General features: G+C 51.5%; 2 protein-coding genes across 2 annotated transcripts; one reads left to right on the top strand and one right to left on the bottom strand.

Moving 5' to 3' along the window:
* Positions 1–2,782: 2,782 nt before the first annotated feature.
* MAD2L1BP (MAD2L1 binding protein) lies at positions 2,783–7,055 on the bottom strand. The gene is made up of 3 exons (XM_065886151.1): positions 6,985–7,055; positions 6,206–6,465; positions 2,783–3,710 (listed from the first exon to the last, which is right to left on the bottom strand). The coding sequence occupies exons 1-3, from the start codon at positions 7,031–7,033 to the stop codon at positions 3,198–3,200; spliced, it is 822 nt and encodes a 273-aa protein (XP_065742223.1). The 5' UTR covers positions 7,034–7,055; the 3' UTR covers positions 2,783–3,197.
* A 4,285-nt stretch (positions 7,056–11,340) lies between these two features.
* On the top strand, positions 11,341–19,174 carry GTPBP2 (GTP binding protein 2). The gene is made up of 12 exons (XM_065885174.1): positions 11,341–11,530; positions 13,317–13,343; positions 13,630–13,814; positions 14,152–14,260; positions 14,468–14,665; positions 14,965–15,139; positions 15,298–15,517; positions 15,948–16,083; positions 16,203–16,261; positions 16,871–17,042; positions 17,490–17,654; positions 17,888–19,174. The coding sequence occupies exons 1-12, from the start codon at positions 11,345–11,347 to the stop codon at positions 18,062–18,064; spliced, it is 1,809 nt and encodes a 602-aa protein (XP_065741246.1). The 5' UTR covers positions 11,341–11,344; the 3' UTR covers positions 18,065–19,174.
* The last annotated feature ends 861 nt before the right edge of the window (positions 19,175–20,035 follow it).

Raw genomic sequence — 20,035 nt, 5'->3', positions numbered from 1 at the left:
GGCAACAGCGTGGTTTTCCCCCCAAATAGGCAGGATACAGTTGATAGGTTGGAGGTCCAAATAAGCCAAATTCTGGGGATATTTTTGCTTTCCCTAAGCCCTTACACACGGTCGACATTTACTGAGTCCTCACTGTATATGCAGTGGGGGTTTGGGAAGAAAAATGCAACAGCGACACTAGCTATATTATTTCACTCCAGTCGTGTCCTTTCTTGGCCTCAGAATTATCTATGCAGAAAAGAATTTGAGATCCTCTTGGCTCTAGGATACCAAGGCAATTAATCCCCCGCAAAGCCAGGTCTTACGAAGACCTAGGCAAGGTGATGGGGGGGGCGGGGGCGGTGAAGTTCCCCAGTGGCCCAGTGGTTGGTTAGGACTCCCCGCTTTCACTGCCTGAGGACCTGAGCCAATCCCTGGTGGGGGGATTAAGATCCCACTAGCCCTGCGGCACAGGTAGCTGGGGCCTAGGCAATGGGGCAAGGTATAGGGCCATACCTTGGGAAAGGAGGGTGCGAAGAGGGGTACAAAATGGGTGATTTTACAGACTACACTTTCCCATCAACATTTACATTAACAACTACATGTTCCCTACCACCTACATTTACCTACCTCAAGCCCCACAACTGTTGCTTTTAGGCGAAAGTGGTGGCAACAGATGAAAGGCCAGAACCCCACTGAAGCTGGGGCTCTTCACTCCCTGGGCCAGATACTATTTCTTCACATCCATCTCTGGAGTGCCCAGCCAAGGTTAAGAGAGAAACAAGGACTTGCATAGTGGCGCAGTGGTTAAGGATCCGCCTGTCAATGCAGGGGACACGGGTTTGATCCCTGGTCCGGGAGGATCCCACATGCCAAAGAGCAACTAAGCCCGTGCGCCACAACTACTGAGCCTGCGCAATAGAGCCCGCGAGCCACAACTACTGAAGCCCGTGTGCCACAACTACTGAAGTCCACGCACCTAGAGCCCGTGCTCCGCAACAAAGAGAAGGCCCCGCGATGAGAAGCCCGCACACCACAACGAGGAGTAGCCCCACTCGCCACAACTAGAGAAAACCCATGCTCAGCAACGAAGACCCAATGCAGCCAAAAATAAATAAATTTTTAAAAAGAGATAAACAGGTGCCTCAGCAGGCTTGTTGTCAGAGAAGGAGATGGGATTTATTGGTAAAATTATTAACTGATATTTTAATTTCTGGATTCCTTTGGAGAACTCATGAAATCAGAATGACCTGGCCCCAATGCCAACCCAACAGAGAAGTGTCTAAATTACCTGAATAATTACTTTGTTTTGATTGCCTAGACATTGTTTATGAAGGCTTTTAAAAGTAGTACTTGAGGGATCTGACTTGGCTTAATGTGTCTTACATCTCAAAACAATTTATAACTTGTTCAAAACTCTCCCTCCCTTTAGGCAGACCCCTTAGCCTGTCCCTTCCCAAGTGGGAGATATGGCCCTGCTCCTCTTCTGTAAGGTAATATCAGACACAAAACCAGCAAAGCCCAGCTGGTGGAATATGCTTCAAGTGGACACAGCACAGAAAAGATCTCAAACCTTTTGTTTGCATTGATTCCATATTTACTCCACACCAATAAATGGCAGGTTCCATGTCACGAAACACAATCTGAAGCCAGAGACGGAAGTCCTGCTGCTTTCCAATTCTGCCACCTTCAGCAGGGCAAACCCTGTTTAATTAGCTCAGAGTAAAATCACACAGGGTGTACAGCAGTGTAAAGCACTGAGCCTCTGGAGCCAGCTGGACTGGGTTCGAATCCAGGTTTTGACACTTATGCAAGTTATTCAATCTCATGAATCCAGGTTTCGACACTTATGCAAGTTATTCAACCTCCCCAATCTCCCCAGGCGTCATCTATAAAACGGGGACTAAAAAAAAAACGGGGACTATAATATGAACTTTTCAAGGTTATTAGATTAGATAATGTATGTAAAGTGCTTAAAATCTATAAAATATAAACTATTTTTGTTTTCTTAAAATACAAAACATAAAACATTCTTCTTAAAACGTGAAAAATAGTATATATTGCCCCCATTTACACATACATACATACATACACACACACACACACAGACACACACACACACACTCTCAAACACACACCCCTATCTCCAACACCAGCAGGATGAGGATTGTCTTCAACTTGCTTCCAAGAAATAAGCAGGTGTTCTCAGGGACAAAGGGCCTCAGTGCTTAGTGGACAGGACAGCATCAGGCTGGAGAGGATAACAGTAAGGCTCAGGATGGCCAAGCCAGAAATGTAGCCGAGGAAGGACAGCCACAGGCAGGAGAGCAGGGTTTGCCTGAGGACAATACTGCCAACAGTAACGGCCAGCAGCCACCACGCAACTGCAATGGAGAGAGGCAGGGCAGAATTCCAGAAGGGACATCTGGCCTCAGGGAAGTGAGCCTGCAGGGCAGTCTTGGTGCCTTAGCCTACAGTTCAATCAGGCTTTGCAAAGACTCTCTCGGTTTTCTTGTCTCAGCTCCCTTCCCCCATGTGACCTCTGCTTTGGGTACACATACTCACGTGGCAAGCAAAGAACATCGGGCTAGGAGTTAGCTGATGAGAACTCTTGCCCCAGCTCTGATATCGAACTGTTATAGAACCTTGGCCAAGTCACTTAACTTCCCAGATTGGCCTGGGGCTGATGAAGAGAAAGAATCATTAGTAAAAAAAAAATCATGGAAGCCCAAAGCATAAGAGGCCAAGGGGGAAGATAAAATACTCTAACCTCAAGCCTGGAAAGTCTCTTTAAGCTAAAAGAGTTTCAGGAAAATGTAACATTAATCCATACATTTTATATTTAAGTTCATGAGTCATATCCACATTATGTCCCTGGTAAAAATTCTGAAAGGCCACAGCAAAAAGCAGAAAAGGGTCACCTCCATAGGGGTGTCCATCTATGGGCCCATGTTTGCTTTCCAACCCCCAAAAGAAACACCTGACCCAGAACCCTCTGGGAAAATCAGCCTTTGATTCAAAGAGATGCTTGTTCAGTGATGATTATTACAGCCCTAACCATACCATCAGCCCTCCGGGAAGTCTAAGGGAGGCAGGCAGCCAGAAGGAGAGAACCTTCCTCTCGCCAGGAATTAACTAGCTCCAAGCAAGAGATGGGTGACTTGGTGCCACAGGGGGAAAGATAATTTAGCCATTGTGTTCACGATGAGCATTCCCATTCACTCGTGGAAGCCCTTCAGTGTCACTGGTGCCTGGAACCAAATGTAATCCTCCCAGGCTGTAGATGGGATGGCGGGTCGGCCACAGGACAGGGTCACAGTCAATTTGTGGCCCCGGCTGGGCACTCTATAGTTGAGCTTGGGTCGAAACCAGTCTTCTCCACAGTCGCGGTGACCCTGTGCCATGACAATGGTGCCCATGAGTGGAGGAACCTGCAGCTCACTGAAGGCATCAGCCATGAAAATGGCTCGGAAGAGGCGGCGCAAACAAGCTGCTGTGCTCAGGCTCGGGTCCATGCTGTTGGGGACCAAGCGGGACAAGTCAAGCTCATAGAACTCCTTGGGACTGAGGGCATTGCCCCCAAGGAGGATCAGCACTCGTGGTACTAGTGTCCTGGCAAAGAGACCCTCCAGGTGGCTGAGGACGCTCTCCAGTTCTGCCAGGGTTTGTTGGCATTTCCTGCTGCTCACCTCGGCAGTGGCCCGAGGTTTCTTCTTCACCACTTCCTCTGCCTGTGAGGACAAAGAATGGTGACAGAGAAGTTCTGCAAGGTAGGGGAAAGCTAATGACCTTTGAAGAACCCTCTGGGATGGAGCAGATTTATGGGACTGGATTTCCAGTTCAGTGAACTGCCACAGGCAAGACACTGGGTTTTATCAGAGGGTAATGTATCAAAAAGGAAACTATGTTCTTTGTACAAAATCATAATTCTTCCACACTTAGAACAGCAAAGACAGTGTTCTGAAGCAGGAGGCATCCAGAAATTAGCAACTAAAATACTCAAGGAGATGTGGTGGCACGGTAGGTGGCAAATTTTTGCTGTGCTGAGAGCGATAACAAGACTGAGGATTATTTGGTCTAATAAATTCTGGAGTTCATCCTCCAGTTAAACATGGCAAATGGAAGGAAGGGAGGGATGGAGGGAGGGAGGGAGGAAGGAAGGAAAGAGGGAATGGAGGGAGACAGGAAGGGAGGGAAGGAGGGGAGAGAAAGAGGACTCCCAAGGGCAAAAACAACTGGAAGGGACTTCCCTGGTGGCACAGTGGTTAAGAATCCGCCTGCCAACGCAGGGGACACGGGTTCAAGCCCTGGCCCAGGAAGATCCCACATGCCGCGGAGCAACTAAGCCTGTGCGCCACAACTACTGGGCCTGCACTCTAGAGCCCAAAGCCACAACTACTGAGACCGCGTGCCACAACTACTGAAGTCTTCACGCCTAGAGCCCGTGCTCCGCAAAAAGAGAAGCCACTGCAATGAGAAGCCCGCGCACCGCAACAAAGAGCAGCCCCCACTCGCCGCTACTAGAGAAAGCCGGCGCACGGCAACAAAGACTCAACACAGCCAAAAATAAACAAATAAATAAATTGCAAAAAAAAGAACTGGAAAATAGAAAACAGTGTCCAAAGGCAACAACAAATTTCTGGAAGAGAGAAAGCAGACGGAAGAGTTCGAAAGAGCTGAATACCAAGTACTGACAGAGGGGACTCCCCTGAGAAGTTTGAAATGATTCACAATGCAGAAGCCCATAAAGGCCCAGGAATTGTCCACTTAAGCACCACAGAAGACAAAAGTGAACACATGGGGACTGAGGGAACACCTGTGCAAGGACCCTTAGATCACCTGCCAATTTCCTCCACCCAGACAGAATGTTTTGGAAGTCCTCTTTCTCTCTTTCTTTCCTTCCTTCCTATTTCTCTCATTTAGTAGTATTTCAGATGGGAGCACAGATAAGCATGTGTTCAATTTGCCATGTTTAACTGGAAGACCACTCCAGAATCACCTTTATTAGACCAATCTTCTTTCCTGTTATCACTACCATTACTTTCTCACCCAATATCCTTCAAGGCTATCAGCTAGCTCAGAGGCCCAGCCATGCACACAGAACTTTCAATGACTTATTCTTAAATATTTATCAGACACCAAATAAAAGCCTCTAACATGAAAGAGACAAAAACAAATAAATAGAAAAGGAATCTGGAAGAAACGGAGACACTGCAAGCGACAGAGAAAAGCTTCAAAAATACAATAATTAACGTCCACAGGTAAGAGAAGTTCATACAGACAGGAAACAACAGGATGCAATTTAAAAGGAACATGTAAAAATTAAGAAAAAGCTCTTAAGACTATGACTGCCAAAAAAGAAAAAAAACTGATATAAGTGTTAGAATATAAACTCAAGGAACTTTATATAAATTTATATAAACATAATATAAACCCACAGAAAATATAACATAGAAACAAAGAGATGAGGATATGGACAGAAAAGACACTAAAATTAAAGGATCAGGGCTTCCCTGGTGGCGCAGTGGTTGAGAGTCCACCTGCCGATGCAAGGGACACGGGTTCGTGCCCCGGTCCGGGAAGATCCCACATGCCGCGGAGCGGCTGGGCCCGTGAGCCATGGCCGCTGAGCCTGTGCGTCCGGAGCCTGTGCTCCGCAACGGGAGAGGCCACAACAGGGAGAGGCCCGCATACCGCAAAAAAAAAAAAAAAAAAAAAATTAAATTAAATTAAATTAAAGAATCAGTTCATGAAGTCCAAATGCAACACACAATAGGAGTTTCAGAAAAAGAAAACAAGAGGAAAAGCAGGAAGGGTTAGACTATCAAGACTAGAGTGGGTAGAAAGGGGGCTTCCCTGGTGGCGCAGTGGTTGAGAGTCTGCCTGACGATGCAGGGGACATGGGTTCGTGCCCCAGTCCGGGAGGATCCCATATGCCGCAGAGCGGCTAGGCCCGTTAGCCATAGCCGCTGGGCCTGCGCGTCCGGAGCCTGTGCTCTGCAACGGGAGAGGCCACAACAGTGAGAGGCCCGCGCACCGCAAAAAAAAAAAAAAAAAAAAAATTGACCAGAGTGGGTAGAAAGGGACAGAAGCCATAGGGCTGAAACATCCCTTACAGCTGCTTAGGCTGACAGGCCTGAAGATTCCTTAGACGCCTTTTTTACCTGCCCACCATCTAATAGCCACAAAGTCTCCCCACCAATTTTCTCCCAAAGCCTGTGCCCACCTGGGGAGGTTTTCGGTAGAAGTGCTTAAGCTGTTCGTAGGGCAGAGGGAGTTGCTGGCGTTGGTACATGATATGCTTCAGAAGTTCACAAATAAACCGACAGCACCCTTCCTGGCTGACAGGCCCGGGAAACACCACTGGCACCACGCAGACTCTGGGGCGAAGGGGCTCCGAAGGGTTGGGAGGTTCCTGGGGGAAGGTGGTCTCAAGTTCTATCTGGGGGTCGTGGGTTTCCTCCGACTTCTCACACCACTCCAAATCTGGTAGGTGCACAGGGGGACAAGAGAGAAAAATGAAAAACTTAAAAGGCCAAAGCCAGTCTTCTCATTCCCTTGTGGCGACATCGGCCACCACTGCGGAGGCGACACCCCGACACATGCAGATTCCCCCCGCAAACTCCCCTGTGGGCGGTGGCGCGAAGGTTCCGGATCCCAGTTGCCTAAGGTGAAGTGACGGCGGGATTTGTGGGGAACGGGTGGAGGATTTCGGAGGCAGCGACTGGGGCTCTGCTCACAAAGTGGAGGCCCTGATCTGGGAAAACGAGTTGAGAGAAAGTGTAGTCAAGCAGGGCCCAGAACCCGTCGCGAAAAGGGGGGTGAACCAATGGAATCCAGGGCCTTGGGGGCGATGGAGTCAACGGGGCCGAGTCAGAACTGGGAGGGACGCCGGGAAATGGGGACAAGGAAGACAGGCCAGAGAAAGGGCCAGGGGCTAAGTGACTGGAGGGAGCAGCGGTAGGGAGGAAACAGACTCCTCGAGCTCCGGACCCCACGCCTTACCAGAGACTGCGGCCGGGGACTGCACTTCCGGTTCTGGGGCCGCCATCATGACCTCCTCCCCACTCTCCGTGCGGTTTGAATAGGCGCCCCGCGCAGCCTCATGGGAAGCCCGGCCTCCACTTCCGGTTCCGTTGCCGGAAAGTGGGCGGGGCGCCGCGTCAGTGTGGCGGAGGCTGGGCTTGGCGGGGGGTGGAATTGAGCTCTGAGCTCTCCTTCTTAACAGCGTCCGGCAAGTCCGCTGAGCCCTTCTCCTACAGGGAAGCCATGGGTTCTCAGCCACTTAGCGCTGCCTTCCAAAGGACACCCGCTCGCATGCATCCGTTCTCTCCTGCGTTCCGTATTCGCTGCGCACCTACTTCGTGCGAGGCCCTGTCCTAGGTGCTGGAGACTCTGCAGCGGAGAAGCCAGAGGCAGGCGCTGTCCGCAAAGTGTTCAATGCCTAATAGATTCAATGCAATGTGATGAATTATATAGTAAGGCATACATGGGCAGCGGACGCGAAGAACAGGAGCGCCTAACCTAGAGGGGGTGGGAGTGAGGGGTGGTCCCGGAGGAAACTGAGACCTGTAGGATGAGTAAAGGTAAAGAGGAGGGCCTGGTGGTCCTGGTGACTGTTAGAAAGAAACAACCGCCAAACGGATTCACTTGTGCTAAATCTCACCAAGACTCATTTCCTAACCTAGTAGCAGTTTCAGCTTCTCCTGGAGTGGAATGTTAAACTAACCAGTCTGGAATTTCCTAGTCAGCGCTAGTGAGGTAATCTGCAAGATAAGTCCCCCAACATTCCCCCTAATCCTTTCTTTCCTTTTGCTTACAACCTCCTTATCCTGCCCCCCCCTTTCTATAAAAGTCTTGCATTTTGAACAGCCCCTCAGAGTGCCTTCGTATTTACTAGATGGGATACTGCCTGATTCATGAACTGTTAAATAAATCCAATTAGATCTTCAAATCTTCAGTTGAACTTTGTTTTTTAACAAGACCTTGAGATACAAGAGCATCCTCTATTCAAGGAATTAAAAAGTGTTCAGCTTATGAAGAGTTAAGGCTGTGATGGACAAACCGGAGCCAGATCATGGCAAGGCTTTATAAGCCACGTTAAAGCGTTTGAACTTGATCCCGTAGGGGAGTGGGGGAACCTTTGAAAGATTTAAGTAGGGGAGTGACATAATTACATTTACATTTTATAAATTTAATCTCTACACTGGGTCTAGATTACAGGCAGGATAAAGGAGGAGGCAGGGATACCAGTCAGAGCTAGCAACTGGAATTACCCAACGATTGGATTGGCCAAAAAGTTCGTTTGGGTTTTTTCCATAATATCTCACAGAAAAGATGGTGAAAGAGGCCTGAACTAGGGTAGTCACAGTGGGGTGGAGAGAACTGGGTGAACCCCAGAGATATTTAGGAGGTCCAATGAGCATGGTGGTTGAGCCCAGGAAGAGGAGGAGGGGTAGAGAGAGACTGTCAAGAAGACAAGCAGGTTTTTTACTTCAGCAACTCTATGACCAGTTGTGCCATTCAGTGAAGGAGGGAACACCAGAGGAGGACCAGCTTTACTGGGGTATAGGTAAGGAGAAAAGATGAGTTCAGTTTTTGTTAGGTTTGCTGTTCCATTGGACAGTGAAGAGATATTTAGGAACACCATTAGGAACAGAAATATGTATTTGAGAGTCATCAGCATGGGAGTGGATAAGATCACCCAGGGAAGCTGTATAGAATGAAAATGAGCAAGGATCCTGAAGACACTAATGTTTAGGGGATGAGCAGAAAGAGAGAATCTGTGGAGGAGTAGCCAGAGAAGTAGAAAGAAAAAGAGACAAGTATTAGGTGATAGAGGCCAAGAAAAAAGTGTGCTTCAGGAAGCAGGGACCAGAGATCAAAACATATCATAAAAGTATAATGATTAAAATACTGTGGTGTTGGCTCAGGAATAAACAGATAATAAAACAGAAGACAGTCCAGAAACAGATCAATGTATATGTAGATCTTAGTATATGATAAGGGTGACTTCTCAAAGCAAATAACTTGAAACAACTCCCTATCCATTCAGGAGGGGAAAAAAATCAAGTTAGTTCCTATTACACATCCTACATAAAGATACATTCCAAATCGATTAAACATCTACTGGAGAATAATCCATAATTTAGGAGTGGGGTTGGCTTAGGCATGACAAAACCCAAGAAAATATAAAGGGGAATATTGCTAAGTCTAACTTTAAAACATATGTAAATGTACTATACACAAAGAATGAATGACTAATAATTACATACCAGGAAAAAAGTCTGTATGTATACATCCATTATTTACCTCACAGGCAACCACATCGTAAACACCTCATAAGCAACCCCTCCAGGAAACTAAACACATATAACACCTTCCATCTCCCAGGACCCTGATCTCCTCCTGGACAGACATCCCTGTTCAGCCTACTCCTCTGCCAGCCTTCACTCCTGTCTGTGGTAAGCCAGGTTGTTTAAGAATGGATATCAGAATGGGTTATCCCTTCCCTTCTCTTAAAAGTTCTCCGCTTAGGAGACAAGGGAATTGGAAAGAATGAAGTGAAATTGTGTGTGTTGGGGTGGTTGAAAGATCTATGATGATGAGAGGACAAGTGTTATCAGGCAAGTGCAGCAGGCCCTGGTTATCAAGAGACCCCAGAGCTGGTGGTGGTGATAATGTTGGGGGAATAGTCTTAGCTCTCGCTTCCAATCCCCAACCTTCTTGAGATCTCTCACTCAGCCCCTAAGTAGCAGCTTCCCTGGTGGGGTTGTGTCCCTGGCTACGGTTGACCTCTGCAGCAAAACCTTCCTTTAGCTGAACAGGGTTGAGAAGTCACGTGTGCTTTCAACCACTGAAGACCACATAATTGGCCAGGTCTGCTAGGCCCTTTTACAGATTTTGGTCCTTCTGCTCTCACCAGTTTGGGGAGCTATATGTGGACAGCAACTACGTGATCAGTAACTTGCCTTTCTCCTTGTGGTCCTGGGGGGAAGCCATGGACTCCACCAAGTCTGAACCCCTGAAAGGATCACCAGAGGTAAGCCACTGTTGCTGCTTCTAGTTTTCCAAGGAAAACTGAGGTCTGGCGGGAAAGGCTGTTTTATTTCTGGGCCGTGTATGAGGATCTCGCTGTTTGTGAAGAGAGCGGAAGTGGACATAAATGGGTGAGTGGTGCATACGAGACAGCCGCGGGGCTGGGAATTGAACTCCGCGTCCTGACTCCCAGATCAGCAACACTAACTGCTTCTCCACTCTGCCTTTCTAGTGTCTCGTACACTGGTTTATGTCACTGAATGTGTTTACTCTTTGCTGACTGCAAGAGCCCTAAAGAGCAAGAGAGACGACAGCTTGGCAAGAAAGTCAGAAGTCAGCAGTCCCCTGGGCCCTTGGCCAAGTTTCTATTCCAGGCAACTTCTCCCTCCCTCGCCTTGGTTGACGTAACCTGAGCCCCAGCCCCGCCCCAAGTAGGGGCCAGGCCCCGCCTACAGCCCTGGCGGTTTTAAAGCCAAACTCGGTTCTCCCGGATTGGTTCCGCTTCAAAACAAAGGGGAGGGGTAATACTCGCTGCGGGCCCTCGCTGCAAGGCTGGTTTATGGGCTCGGGCCTCGTGTCGGGACCTCCGCGGTATCTCGGGCTGTTAAAACCAGCCCGCGGAGAGTGCCAGCCTGGTAATAAACCAGTGACTACTGTGTAAGGGTGGCATAATCATCGTAAAAATAAAAGCCGTAATTAGGCTAACCACCATCCGCCTCCGCCCTGGCATTGGTCCTGACTCACCCAAACGGCACCCCGGCCGTCGAGGGAGAAACTGAGGCACGGGCGGAGCCAGTAGGCTGGAGGGACCTGTCGCCCTGAGTTCTGCAGCTCTCCAATCCAAAACCCGTTGTCTGGGATCGCGGTAAGGGGCTGAACCCAGAAGCGCCTACAAAGTTTGATTCTGATATAAACCCCCCCCGCCTCTGATGACTGCCCCACCACCAGGCCCCAGAAAAAGACCCGCTCAGCGCTTGGAGACTGGGAACCAGACTACAGCTCCCTTAGGCCTTTGCGGGCAAAGGCGCGCTCCTTGCCTACGCCCCGAAGCCACCCGCGGCTCCTTGCGCCGCGATGCCGCCCGGGAGTTGTAGGGCGGCGTCGAGCTCTTTCCAAGGAGCTCGCAGGCTTGAGGACTCTATATCCCTTGGTGCCCTGCGGCTGTTTCTGACGCGACCCGGTGGCCAGGGAAGGTGGGGGCGTAGCCTGCGCAGGGCCCCACCCAGCCCTCCTCTGGCTGGCTCGACTCGGCCGTGGCAGTAGGCGCGGCGGCGGCAGCAGCAGCGGGGGGGGGAGGGGCCGGGCGGGGGGCTGGCGGCAGCGGCGGATGGACTCGCGGGTATCGGAGCTGTTCGGCGGCTGCTGCCGGCCCGGAGGGGGCCCGGCCGTGGGCGGAACCCTCAAGGCTAGGGGCGCCGGCGGCAGCAGCAGCTGCGGTGGCCCGAAGGGGAAGAAGAAGAACGGAAGGAACAGAGGGAGCAAAGCCAACAACCCCCCGTACCTGCCCCCCGAGGTAAGCACATGAGAAGTGGCGAGGTGAGAGGAAACCACTCCTTCCGGTCCCAGGACTCCAGGAAGGCGGGTCAGAGAGAATTAGTACCCCCTTCCGGTGTCAAGACCCCCAGGAGAGGAGAACCCTTCTTTCCGGTCCTAGGACCCTAGGGAGGAGGGACAGAGAGACTGGGCCTCCCCCTCCGGTGTTAGGACCCCAGGGAGGAAGAGTGGGGAAAGGGGATCCCACCTGCATCCCTTTGGGAAGAGCAGAGTAAAATGCCCCGGTCCCCTCTCTGCTGCAACAGGAGAAGGGAGACTGCATCCTGGGATGAGGAGTTAGAGTTTTCTGAACTTGTTCCACGGGGAGGAGGGGAGTACCCGGGAAAAGAGCAATATGTTCCGTCCTTACACACACACACACACACACACACACACACGCGCGCGCGCGCGACAGTCAGGCTTAGTCCTCCCGCCCTTTCCCTGTCCTATGAGGGAGTGGGGACAGCCTCCACCTTCCTGCTCCATCTGTCCCTAAGGCAGACAATAACTGCTACTTTGTCCCTCTTAGAAAAGGAGGACCCAGGGGAAAAGCCTCATCAAGTGGTTATAAAACTTTAGCATGTATGAGAACCACCTGGATTGCTGCTCCACCCCTAGAATTTCTGATTCAGTAGGTCAAAGGTGGCCCTGATAGTCTGCGTTTCTTGTAAGTTCCCAGGTGATATGAATGCTGCTGGTCCTGGGACCACACTTTGATAACCGTTAGCCTAGACCATTATCTTGTACCACTTTTTGAAACCATCCTAATTCTTCATCTCCAGCAAAATGATAAAAAGGAAGTTCTTTACTGATGGGAAAAGATCTCCTTTATACTCCATGAGGTGGAGATTATGGGTGAAGACCTGTAAGAGCCTGAGAGTCAAAGGGCCTTGAAGGGATGGAATGATGACAGGAAGGGGAAAAGAAAAATAAAATGGTCAGGGAGGAGGAGTGCAGAAATGCAGGACAGGCAGAACAGGCAAATCTCATATCCTTTTGTACCCGAGAGGGGCAGGCTCAGGCAACAGGATCCTTCTGTGTTGGGTCACCTGATGTAGGGAAGAGGAGGAGATTGTGGGATGGACTCAAGATTTCACCTCAACTGAGGCATGAGAGTTAGGGGACAGGAGGGGAAAAGCCACAGTGAGTCTAGTTTGTGGTGTCTGTCTTCTTCATTATATTTTGAGTTTCTTCTCTTCATCTCAACCCCAACTTTGGAGCCCCGCCTCTCTTTCACCTGGACTCCTTTCTTATCAGGCTTGTAGTGACCAGTGCTGAGCTCACCCTTTGGCCGTGCTCCAGAACCTCTTGCAACCTCTTATTCTTGATGTCATCAGCTGAGAGGGGCGGGCAGGAAGGAAATGGTGTCTCTCAGATGAGTGGCAAAGAATGGCCTCAGCAGCCTGGACACGGGGAAGACATAGACTTGTGGGGACAACAGTTTGAGGCCCTGGGGGAAAGGAGGGGGAGAATCTTGCATCCAGGAAGAGCGTGCTGCCAGTGATCGGAAAAGGAGGGAATCCGGGTTCTGTTCCTGGCTTAGATGGGTGACTGACTGTGTTCTCAGAGGCCTTTCCTTCAGAGAGGTCACACTGGGACTGAGTATAGGGCTGGTCTGCCATGACCTTTGACAGACACCTGCCTAAGCAGGTGCAGCGGAAGCTTCCTGCTCTCTTAAGTTAGCTGCCTGGACCCCAGTGGGGATCAAGGGGAAGTAGGGGTTAGGTCTGGACAGTGAGTGGTAACTGCTTCCTGTTTCTTTCCAGGCTGAAGATGGAAACATCGAATATAAAGTGAGTCTTAGGTTGGGGAGGGTCAGGCTGTCCTTGCTGACGTGGGATGATTTCTTTGAGATCCTTGTAACTTCATAATCTGTAGTAATTTAAAGATGCGGTACAGGGTAAGGGCTCTGTCCCTCATTCTGTTGGAAGAGGACTCACTGTTAGAGGAGGTCAGGGATGAGGGTAGTTGGGAGGGAAGGGAAGGTCCTGGTCCTTTCAGCAGGACAGATGGGGAGCATGTGGGTTCAGGAGGAGCAACTCTGACTTTGCCTTCTCGTGATACCTCGCCTGCCCTAAGCTGAAGCTGGTGAATCCATCCCAGTATCGTTTTGAGCACCTGGTGACACAGATGAAGTGGCGGCTCCAGGAGGGCCGCGGTGAGGCTGTCTACCAGATTGGAGTAGAAGACAATGGGCTGCTGGTGGGGCTGGCTGAGGAGGAGATGCGGGCCTCCCTCAAGACCCTGCACCGGATGGCGGAGAAGTATGCTTCCCCTTCCCCTTGGTTCTCCTTTCCCTAAACCTGGACCCACGCGTGCCCAGTCACCTAGGGCCTGCCTCCTCTTGACAAAGGGCTGAAGTGGGGAGGGTTAGTCTTCTGGGATCCTCTGCATTGGATCCAGGCTTTTTTGCTCCTTTACTTAAGGTTTGTTTGTGTAAAGGGAGCTGTGGATATAGGATAGACTGGAGGGTGGGTAGGAAGTGAAGAAAGGTGTTGGGAGCTCTATGGGAGGTATGAGAAGGCCATTGGTCCAGAGCAGGGATGGAAGGGGGAAGGGGAGTACAGGTGAGATGCGGCAGCTGTGGCCTTGCTGTGACAGGGTCGGGGCAGACATCACTGTTCTCCGGGAGCGAGAAGTGGACTATGATAGTGACATGCCCCGGAAGATCACCGAGGTGCTGGTACGAAAGGTCCCTGACAACCAACAGGTGGGCCCACACCCTTCCCTGCCTCTCACGCCTATGCTCCCTGGGAGGACCCCGTGGTGGCAGACTCTCCCCTGGCCTGGGACCCTGGGGTGGGGGTGGGGTCCAGTTCATCGTTTGGTCCCCAGAGAGTGCCACTGCCTTTGACCTTAACTCTCAGTGGAGAGAGGTGAAGGGTTGGAGCCCTGACCTCTGACAATTCATCCACAGTTCCTGGACCTCCGTGTGGCTGTCCTGGGGAATGTGGACTCAGGGAAGTCGACTCTGCTTGGAGTCCTGACCCAAGGAGAGCTGGACAATGGGCGGGGCCGGGCTCGGCTGAACCTTTTCCGCCACCTGCATGAGATTCAGTCCGGCCGAACCTCCAGCATCAGCTTCGAGATCCTGGGCTTTAACAGCAAGGGAGAGGTGCATGCAATCAACGGGACCCAGTGGGACCAGACTCTAAGGATGGGATGGTAGTGGTGAAGGACAGAGTCTGAGGTCAGAATGTGGAGCCTTTCTGGAATAGTGTAGACGAAGGCCCTGAGAGCACTGAACCAGCTCTGACCTCCTTAGAAAACAAATGGGGAATCAACTGAACTAGATCTGAAATGGGGCTCAGGGTTAAGAGGCAGGGTCACCCAGGGACTGGTTTAGGTCCTGGCAACTCTTGAAGGGTTGGGGAGGCTGGCAGGGGGCACTGAGAGCCCTGGGCTCTGGGCCAGGTGGTGAATTACAGTGACTCACGGACGGCAGAAGAGATCTGTGAGAGCAGCTCCAAGATGATCACCTTCATCGACCTGGCAGGCCACCACAAGTACCTGCACACCACCATCTTCGGCCTAACGTCCTACTGCCCTGACTGTGCCCTGCTCCTCGTCAGTGCTAACACTGGGATCGGTACGAGGCATCGGGGCAGGGATGGGGCTGGAGGGGGGTGCTGACTCTCCTACCCTGGGCCTCCTTAAATCTGGGAGCCAGACCAACTCCCCTCTTGCTCTCTCCTCCTTCCCTCATTCTAACTCTTCTTTTTGCTGCCTGCCTGCTTCTCTGAGCAGCCGGCACCACAAGGGAACATCTGGGGCTGGCACTGGCCCTGAAAGTGCCCTTCTTCATCGTGGTCAGCAAGGTGGACCTGTGTGCCAAGACCACAGTGGAGAGGACGGTACGCCAGCTAGAGCGGGTCCTCAAGCAGCCTGGCTGCCACAAGGTCCCCATGCTGGTCACCTCTGAGGACGATGCCGTCACTGCTGCCCAGCAGTTTGCCCAGTCCCCCAAGTAAGCCTTTCTCACTCCAGAGCCCTGATCCACAGGGATGGCTCCACAGGGCCCCGGAGCATGGGGTACCCCTCCCCCTAGGGCCAGACCAGTGCTGGTTCAGTTCTGTGGTTTTTCAGGTTGGGATTATAGGAGGGAGTCTTTGCTGAAGGCTGGACCCTTCCCCCAAGCCAGCTTTGCTGACGCCTGGGACCCTGGAGACGAAGTGCCGTGCCAGGCATTTCGATCTCCCTGGGTTCTGGGATGGGCCTCACGTGCCACATTCCATGGCTCACAGAGAGAGGGCCCCAAGCTCCTGAGAACCTTAGCAGACAACGGAGAGGAGCCCCTCGCCACTCCAAGAGAAGCTCACCTTTCCATGTATAGGGCTCCAGCCTCTGCTTCCTGTTGGAGCTTTCCTCATCTGCCCATTCCGTGCCTCCCTCTACAGTGTCACCCCCATCTTCACACTGTCCAGCGTGTCTGGAGAGAGTCTGGACCTGCTCAAAGTCTTTCTGAATATTCTGCCGCCGCTCACCAACAGCAAAGAGCAGGAGGAACTCATGCAGCAGCTGACGGAGTTCCAGGTAACTGGCCATCTGAACAGGCAGTGAGCTGGTGATCTGGGAGGGACCAATTCCAAGCCCCGAGTCTGTTTAGAGGTTTTGGACCTGCCAGCCCTTGATAGAATCTTCTTTGGCTTCAGGTGGATGAAATCTACACAGTACCAGAGGTGGGGACAGTTGTTGGAGGGACACTTTCCAGGTGAATTGCCTTTCTTGCTACCCACCCTACTCAGCCCTCACATACCCAAACTCTGGAAGACATCATAGCCCAAAGGAGACCCTGGAGTTGAACAGAGCCCATCTAAAGGATGTGCTTGTTTGTAAATTAGGCTTTCACCATCAGAGGAGCTGGAGAAAGCTTGTGTATTGGCTTATAAGGGGAGAAACAGTACTGCTGCTCATTAGGACTCTCCAGGCCCCTGGGGGAGAAGTGTGGGTCTTGGCCCCAGGAAGAAAACTAGAGTGCATCAACTGACTTCATCTCCAACTAGGGAAATGAGAGGCCCCTTAAGACTCTTTCCAAAGCAGAGGATGAAACCCAAGGGGATAATTGCTCTTTCAGGGATCAAGTGCTCAGTGTCGAATCAACAGGTACCTGTCTGCCAGCGTCACTGCCAGCCTTTCCTGGTGTTAGCCTTCAGTCTGAATTCTGGACTGGGGCAAAGCAGTCATCTCCCCTACCTTCCAGTTGGAATTTAGGGTCTCTTTCTCCCACCCGAGGGACTCAGTCTTAGAAGGGAAGGACCTAGTAGAGAAGCAGGTAGGGGGGCTTAGGCTGACGCTGTGCCACCTGCCCTGTGGGCTGCAGTGGGATTTGCCGTGAGGGGGACCAGCTGGTGGTGGGCCCCACGGACGATGGCTGCTTCCTGGAGCTGAGAGTATGCAGCATCCAACGCAACCGCTCTGCCTGTCGTGTGCTGCGAGCTGGTCAGGCCGCTACGCTGGCCCTCGGGGACTTTGACCGAGCGCTCCTTCGCAAGGTGAGGTGGGAGGGTGGGTTGGAGAACACAAAGAGAAATGCCTGGGAGGCTGGCTCCTTGAGTGAGAAGCATCGGTCTACGGTGCTTCAGGGGAACTTGAAGAGAACCTAGTCCCTAACCCAAGAAGCTGGTTACGCGGACTGTCCATGTATGAAAAAGGCTTAGGGTACTCACAAAGCGCAGATCGCTAAATGTGAATTACTATGGTGCCCGAATGTCCAGGACTCTGAAAGCACTTAAGCGTTAGAAGGGTCAGAGGACATGAAAGGTGGGTAAGGAAGGGTTCCCTCAAAAAGAAGAGTTTTCCGTATTGTCTTCTGAGGTCTTTGTGTTGGAAGTCCTGGAGGAGGAGGAAGTTGAGGAGCTGTAAGGGGTGTGAGGGTGGCCGGGGAGGAGAGGCTAATGTGAGGTCTGCCCTTCCTGGGTCTGGGGGCTGTGCCTCCCCAGGGCATGGTGATGGTGAGCCCAGAGATGAATCCCACCATCTGCTCGGTGTTCGAGGCAGAGATAGTCCTGCTGTTCCACGCCACCACCTTCCGGCGAGGCTTCCAGGTGACAGTACACGTGGGCAACGTACGTCAGACAGCAGTGGTAGAAAAGATCCATGCCAAGGTGAGAGGGACCCAGCCATGCCCCTGTTTTCCCAGGGAAAAGTCAGAATTCTGCTTCCAGAAAGGAGGAAAGCCTGTCCCCATATTCGTAGAGAGCTCCCTTATCCCACAAAGGGGACAAAGCCCCACTTGGGGGTGGGGGGCAGACACCTGCTAGACCCCTGAGGGTGGAGAGCCAAGGCTAGTAGAGACAGGAGGTGCTTTCCAGGGCCAGTGACCGTGTATCTGCTGCAGGACAAGCTGCGGACAGGGGAGAAGGCAGTGGTACGTTTCCGCTTCCTGAAACACCCAGAGTACCTGAAGGTGGGCGCCAAGCTGCTGTTCCGGGAGGGTGTCACCAAGGGCATCGGCCATGTCACCGATGTGCAAGCCATTGCAGCGGGAGAGGCCCAGGCCAACATGGGCTTCTGAACTCCTCCAGGCAGGCACAGCTCTACTGCTGTCTCTACGGTACATAAGGTGACTTCCGGCCATGCTGCCCGCTGTTGGTGGCTCTGCGTGTTAGTAGGCTAGGGAGTGAGGGGTGCTGTCTACTGCTTGCTCCCTGCCACCTCTTCTGGAGAGACGCCAAGCTTGGTGTGACCAGGGAGGGGCAGTCCTGAGGGAGAGGACAGGAGAATTCAGGGCAGTGCTCAGCAGCCGTGTGTCCGCCTGGTTGGCTCATCAAGCCTGGCATCCCTAACGGCCTGTCTACCGGAGGGAGCTGATCACCGCCACATTGGCCCCACTGTCAGGACTGGGCATGATTCGCCAGTGTGGTCCCTGCACGTCAGGAATTGTCACAACAACTGGGGGTGGTCCTCGAAAGCACTCCTTTTTTCTATACCTCTTCTCAAGGCCATGTAAGTTGCCCATCTCTACTTGACTGTGGACAAAAGACATCTGCTCCTGGCCGTCTGGTGGCCCAGGGTCTGAAGAAATGGCACAGGGACAGTGAATGGCAGTGCTCCCGCCCTGTGCTGAGACATGAGGTCTGCTCTTCAGCTTTGTCTCCCTTCCCTTCTTCACTCAAGGGCCATGTCCCCAGTTCCTCCTCTCAAAGGCCCCACAGGTGCTATTTGTTGTGCTGGCCCAGGTGTGGGGCCGCCAAGCTAAGACTTGGCGTACCGAAGGTCAGCTGCATGTCAATCAGTCTTGTCCCCTTCTCTGCAGCGATCTGCTAGTTTTAATGCTGGATCAAACAGGTTGTTTTGCCACAGTCCCCAGACTGGTGGCTGGGGACCTGACTCACAGCTCCCTATCCTGCCCCCATGTTAAGTCCTCTCTTGTTTTAGTAATTTGTAGTGATCATCCCTTTCCCACTGTTGCAGGGAACCTGGAGGAAAGGGAAAGATGTTGCCATACTTGCTATTCTTTAGAGCATGGATTCCCTCTTTCCCTTTGTTCGTGTCCTGGGTTCCCATGGACTCAGGGATTTGGTTGAGGTTTCTCTGCATATATATATACATATATATTATATATATATATATATATATTTAAATACACATATATATATTGTACAGAATAAAAATGTTTTATTGAGCACACTGTGCTTATGCTTAAGACCCAGGCGCATCTTCCAGAGCTGGATTCCTCTCCAGGATCAGAGACGAGTGAAACCCTTACACTGCTGAGCCCTGAATGGGGGAAGAACACATTTGGTATCTCATTCACCCTGCTTCCTTTCCTCTCCTCCACTTGGCAATCAGTATTCCAGTGCTGTGACTCAAGGATTCTGGCCTGTTTTGCATAGTTCTTTGAGCAGAATAGAAAGTGAAACTACCACCTTTTCAGCTAAGATAGGTGTCCACCCTGTACTTGAGGAGTTGGCCACTTGCTAATGGTCACAGGGGTAAGGAGGCTGGTGACTGTGCCCTGTCAGAGATATGGAGATAAGCGTGCCAGCTACTTAATGACGAGTAGAATTTAGGGACATGGCAGTCTGGTCCTCACGCTTTTCCTAGCAATGCAAAGTAGCCTGACGTGAGGTTTATATAATCTAAACTGGCTTTTTGGAGCCGAAAGCCAGCTGGCGAAACCTTTGTCCCTTCCTCCTGTTTGTGTTCAGAGTACCTGACTACCACATTTTATGGGTGAAGAAATATGGCCCAAGGTTAAAGTCGACTGTAAAAAGCAGGGACTACAGGGCCTTCCCTGGCAGCCAGTGGTTAAGACTCCACGCTTCCACTGCAGCGGGGCGAGGGTTTGATCCTGGTAGGGGAACTAAGATCCCGCACGCTGCGCAGTGTGGCCAAAAAAAAAAAAAGCAGGGACTACATTTTCAGTACTGATCCTTGCAAAAGAAATTTAATGATAAATGTGGGCCATGGTCCCACAGGTATTCTGCCTCCAGGGTATTAAAGTGATAGCCTCCCTACCCTTCAGGCTCAGCTGCTTTTTATA

Source organism: Phocoena phocoena, chromosome 10, assembly GCF_963924675.1.
Source record: "Phocoena phocoena chromosome 10, mPhoPho1.1, whole genome shotgun sequence".
Taxonomy (NCBI): Eukaryota; Metazoa; Chordata; class Mammalia; order Artiodactyla; family Phocoenidae; genus Phocoena; species Phocoena phocoena.
This window is presented reverse-complemented; position numbering and strand designations above follow the sequence as displayed.

Bases quoted from the DNA above. Each gene is read 5' to 3' on its own strand.
- MAD2L1BP (XM_065886151.1), bottom strand. From the start codon at position 7,033: ATGATGGCGGCCCCAGAACCGGAAGTGCAGTCCCCGGCCGCAGTCTCT. The intron at 6,466-6,984 runs GTAAGGCGTGGG...TGCACCTACCAG, and splicing joins GTCCCCGGCCGCAGTCTCTG to ATTTGGAGTGGTGTGAGAAG. The intron at 3,711-6,205 runs GTGGGCACAGGC...TTGTCCTCACAG, and splicing joins TCTACCGAAAACCTCCCCAG to GCAGAGGAAGTGGTGAAGAA.
- GTPBP2 (XM_065885174.1), top strand. From the start codon at position 11,345: ATGGACTCGCGGGTATCGGAGCTGTTCGGCGGCTGCTGCCGGCCCGGA. The intron at 11,531-13,316 runs GTAAGCACATGA...GTTTCTTTCCAG, and splicing joins CCCCGTACCTGCCCCCCGAG to GCTGAAGATGGAAACATCGA. The intron at 13,344-13,629 runs GTGAGTCTTAGG...GCCTGCCCTAAG, and splicing joins ATGGAAACATCGAATATAAA to CTGAAGCTGGTGAATCCATC.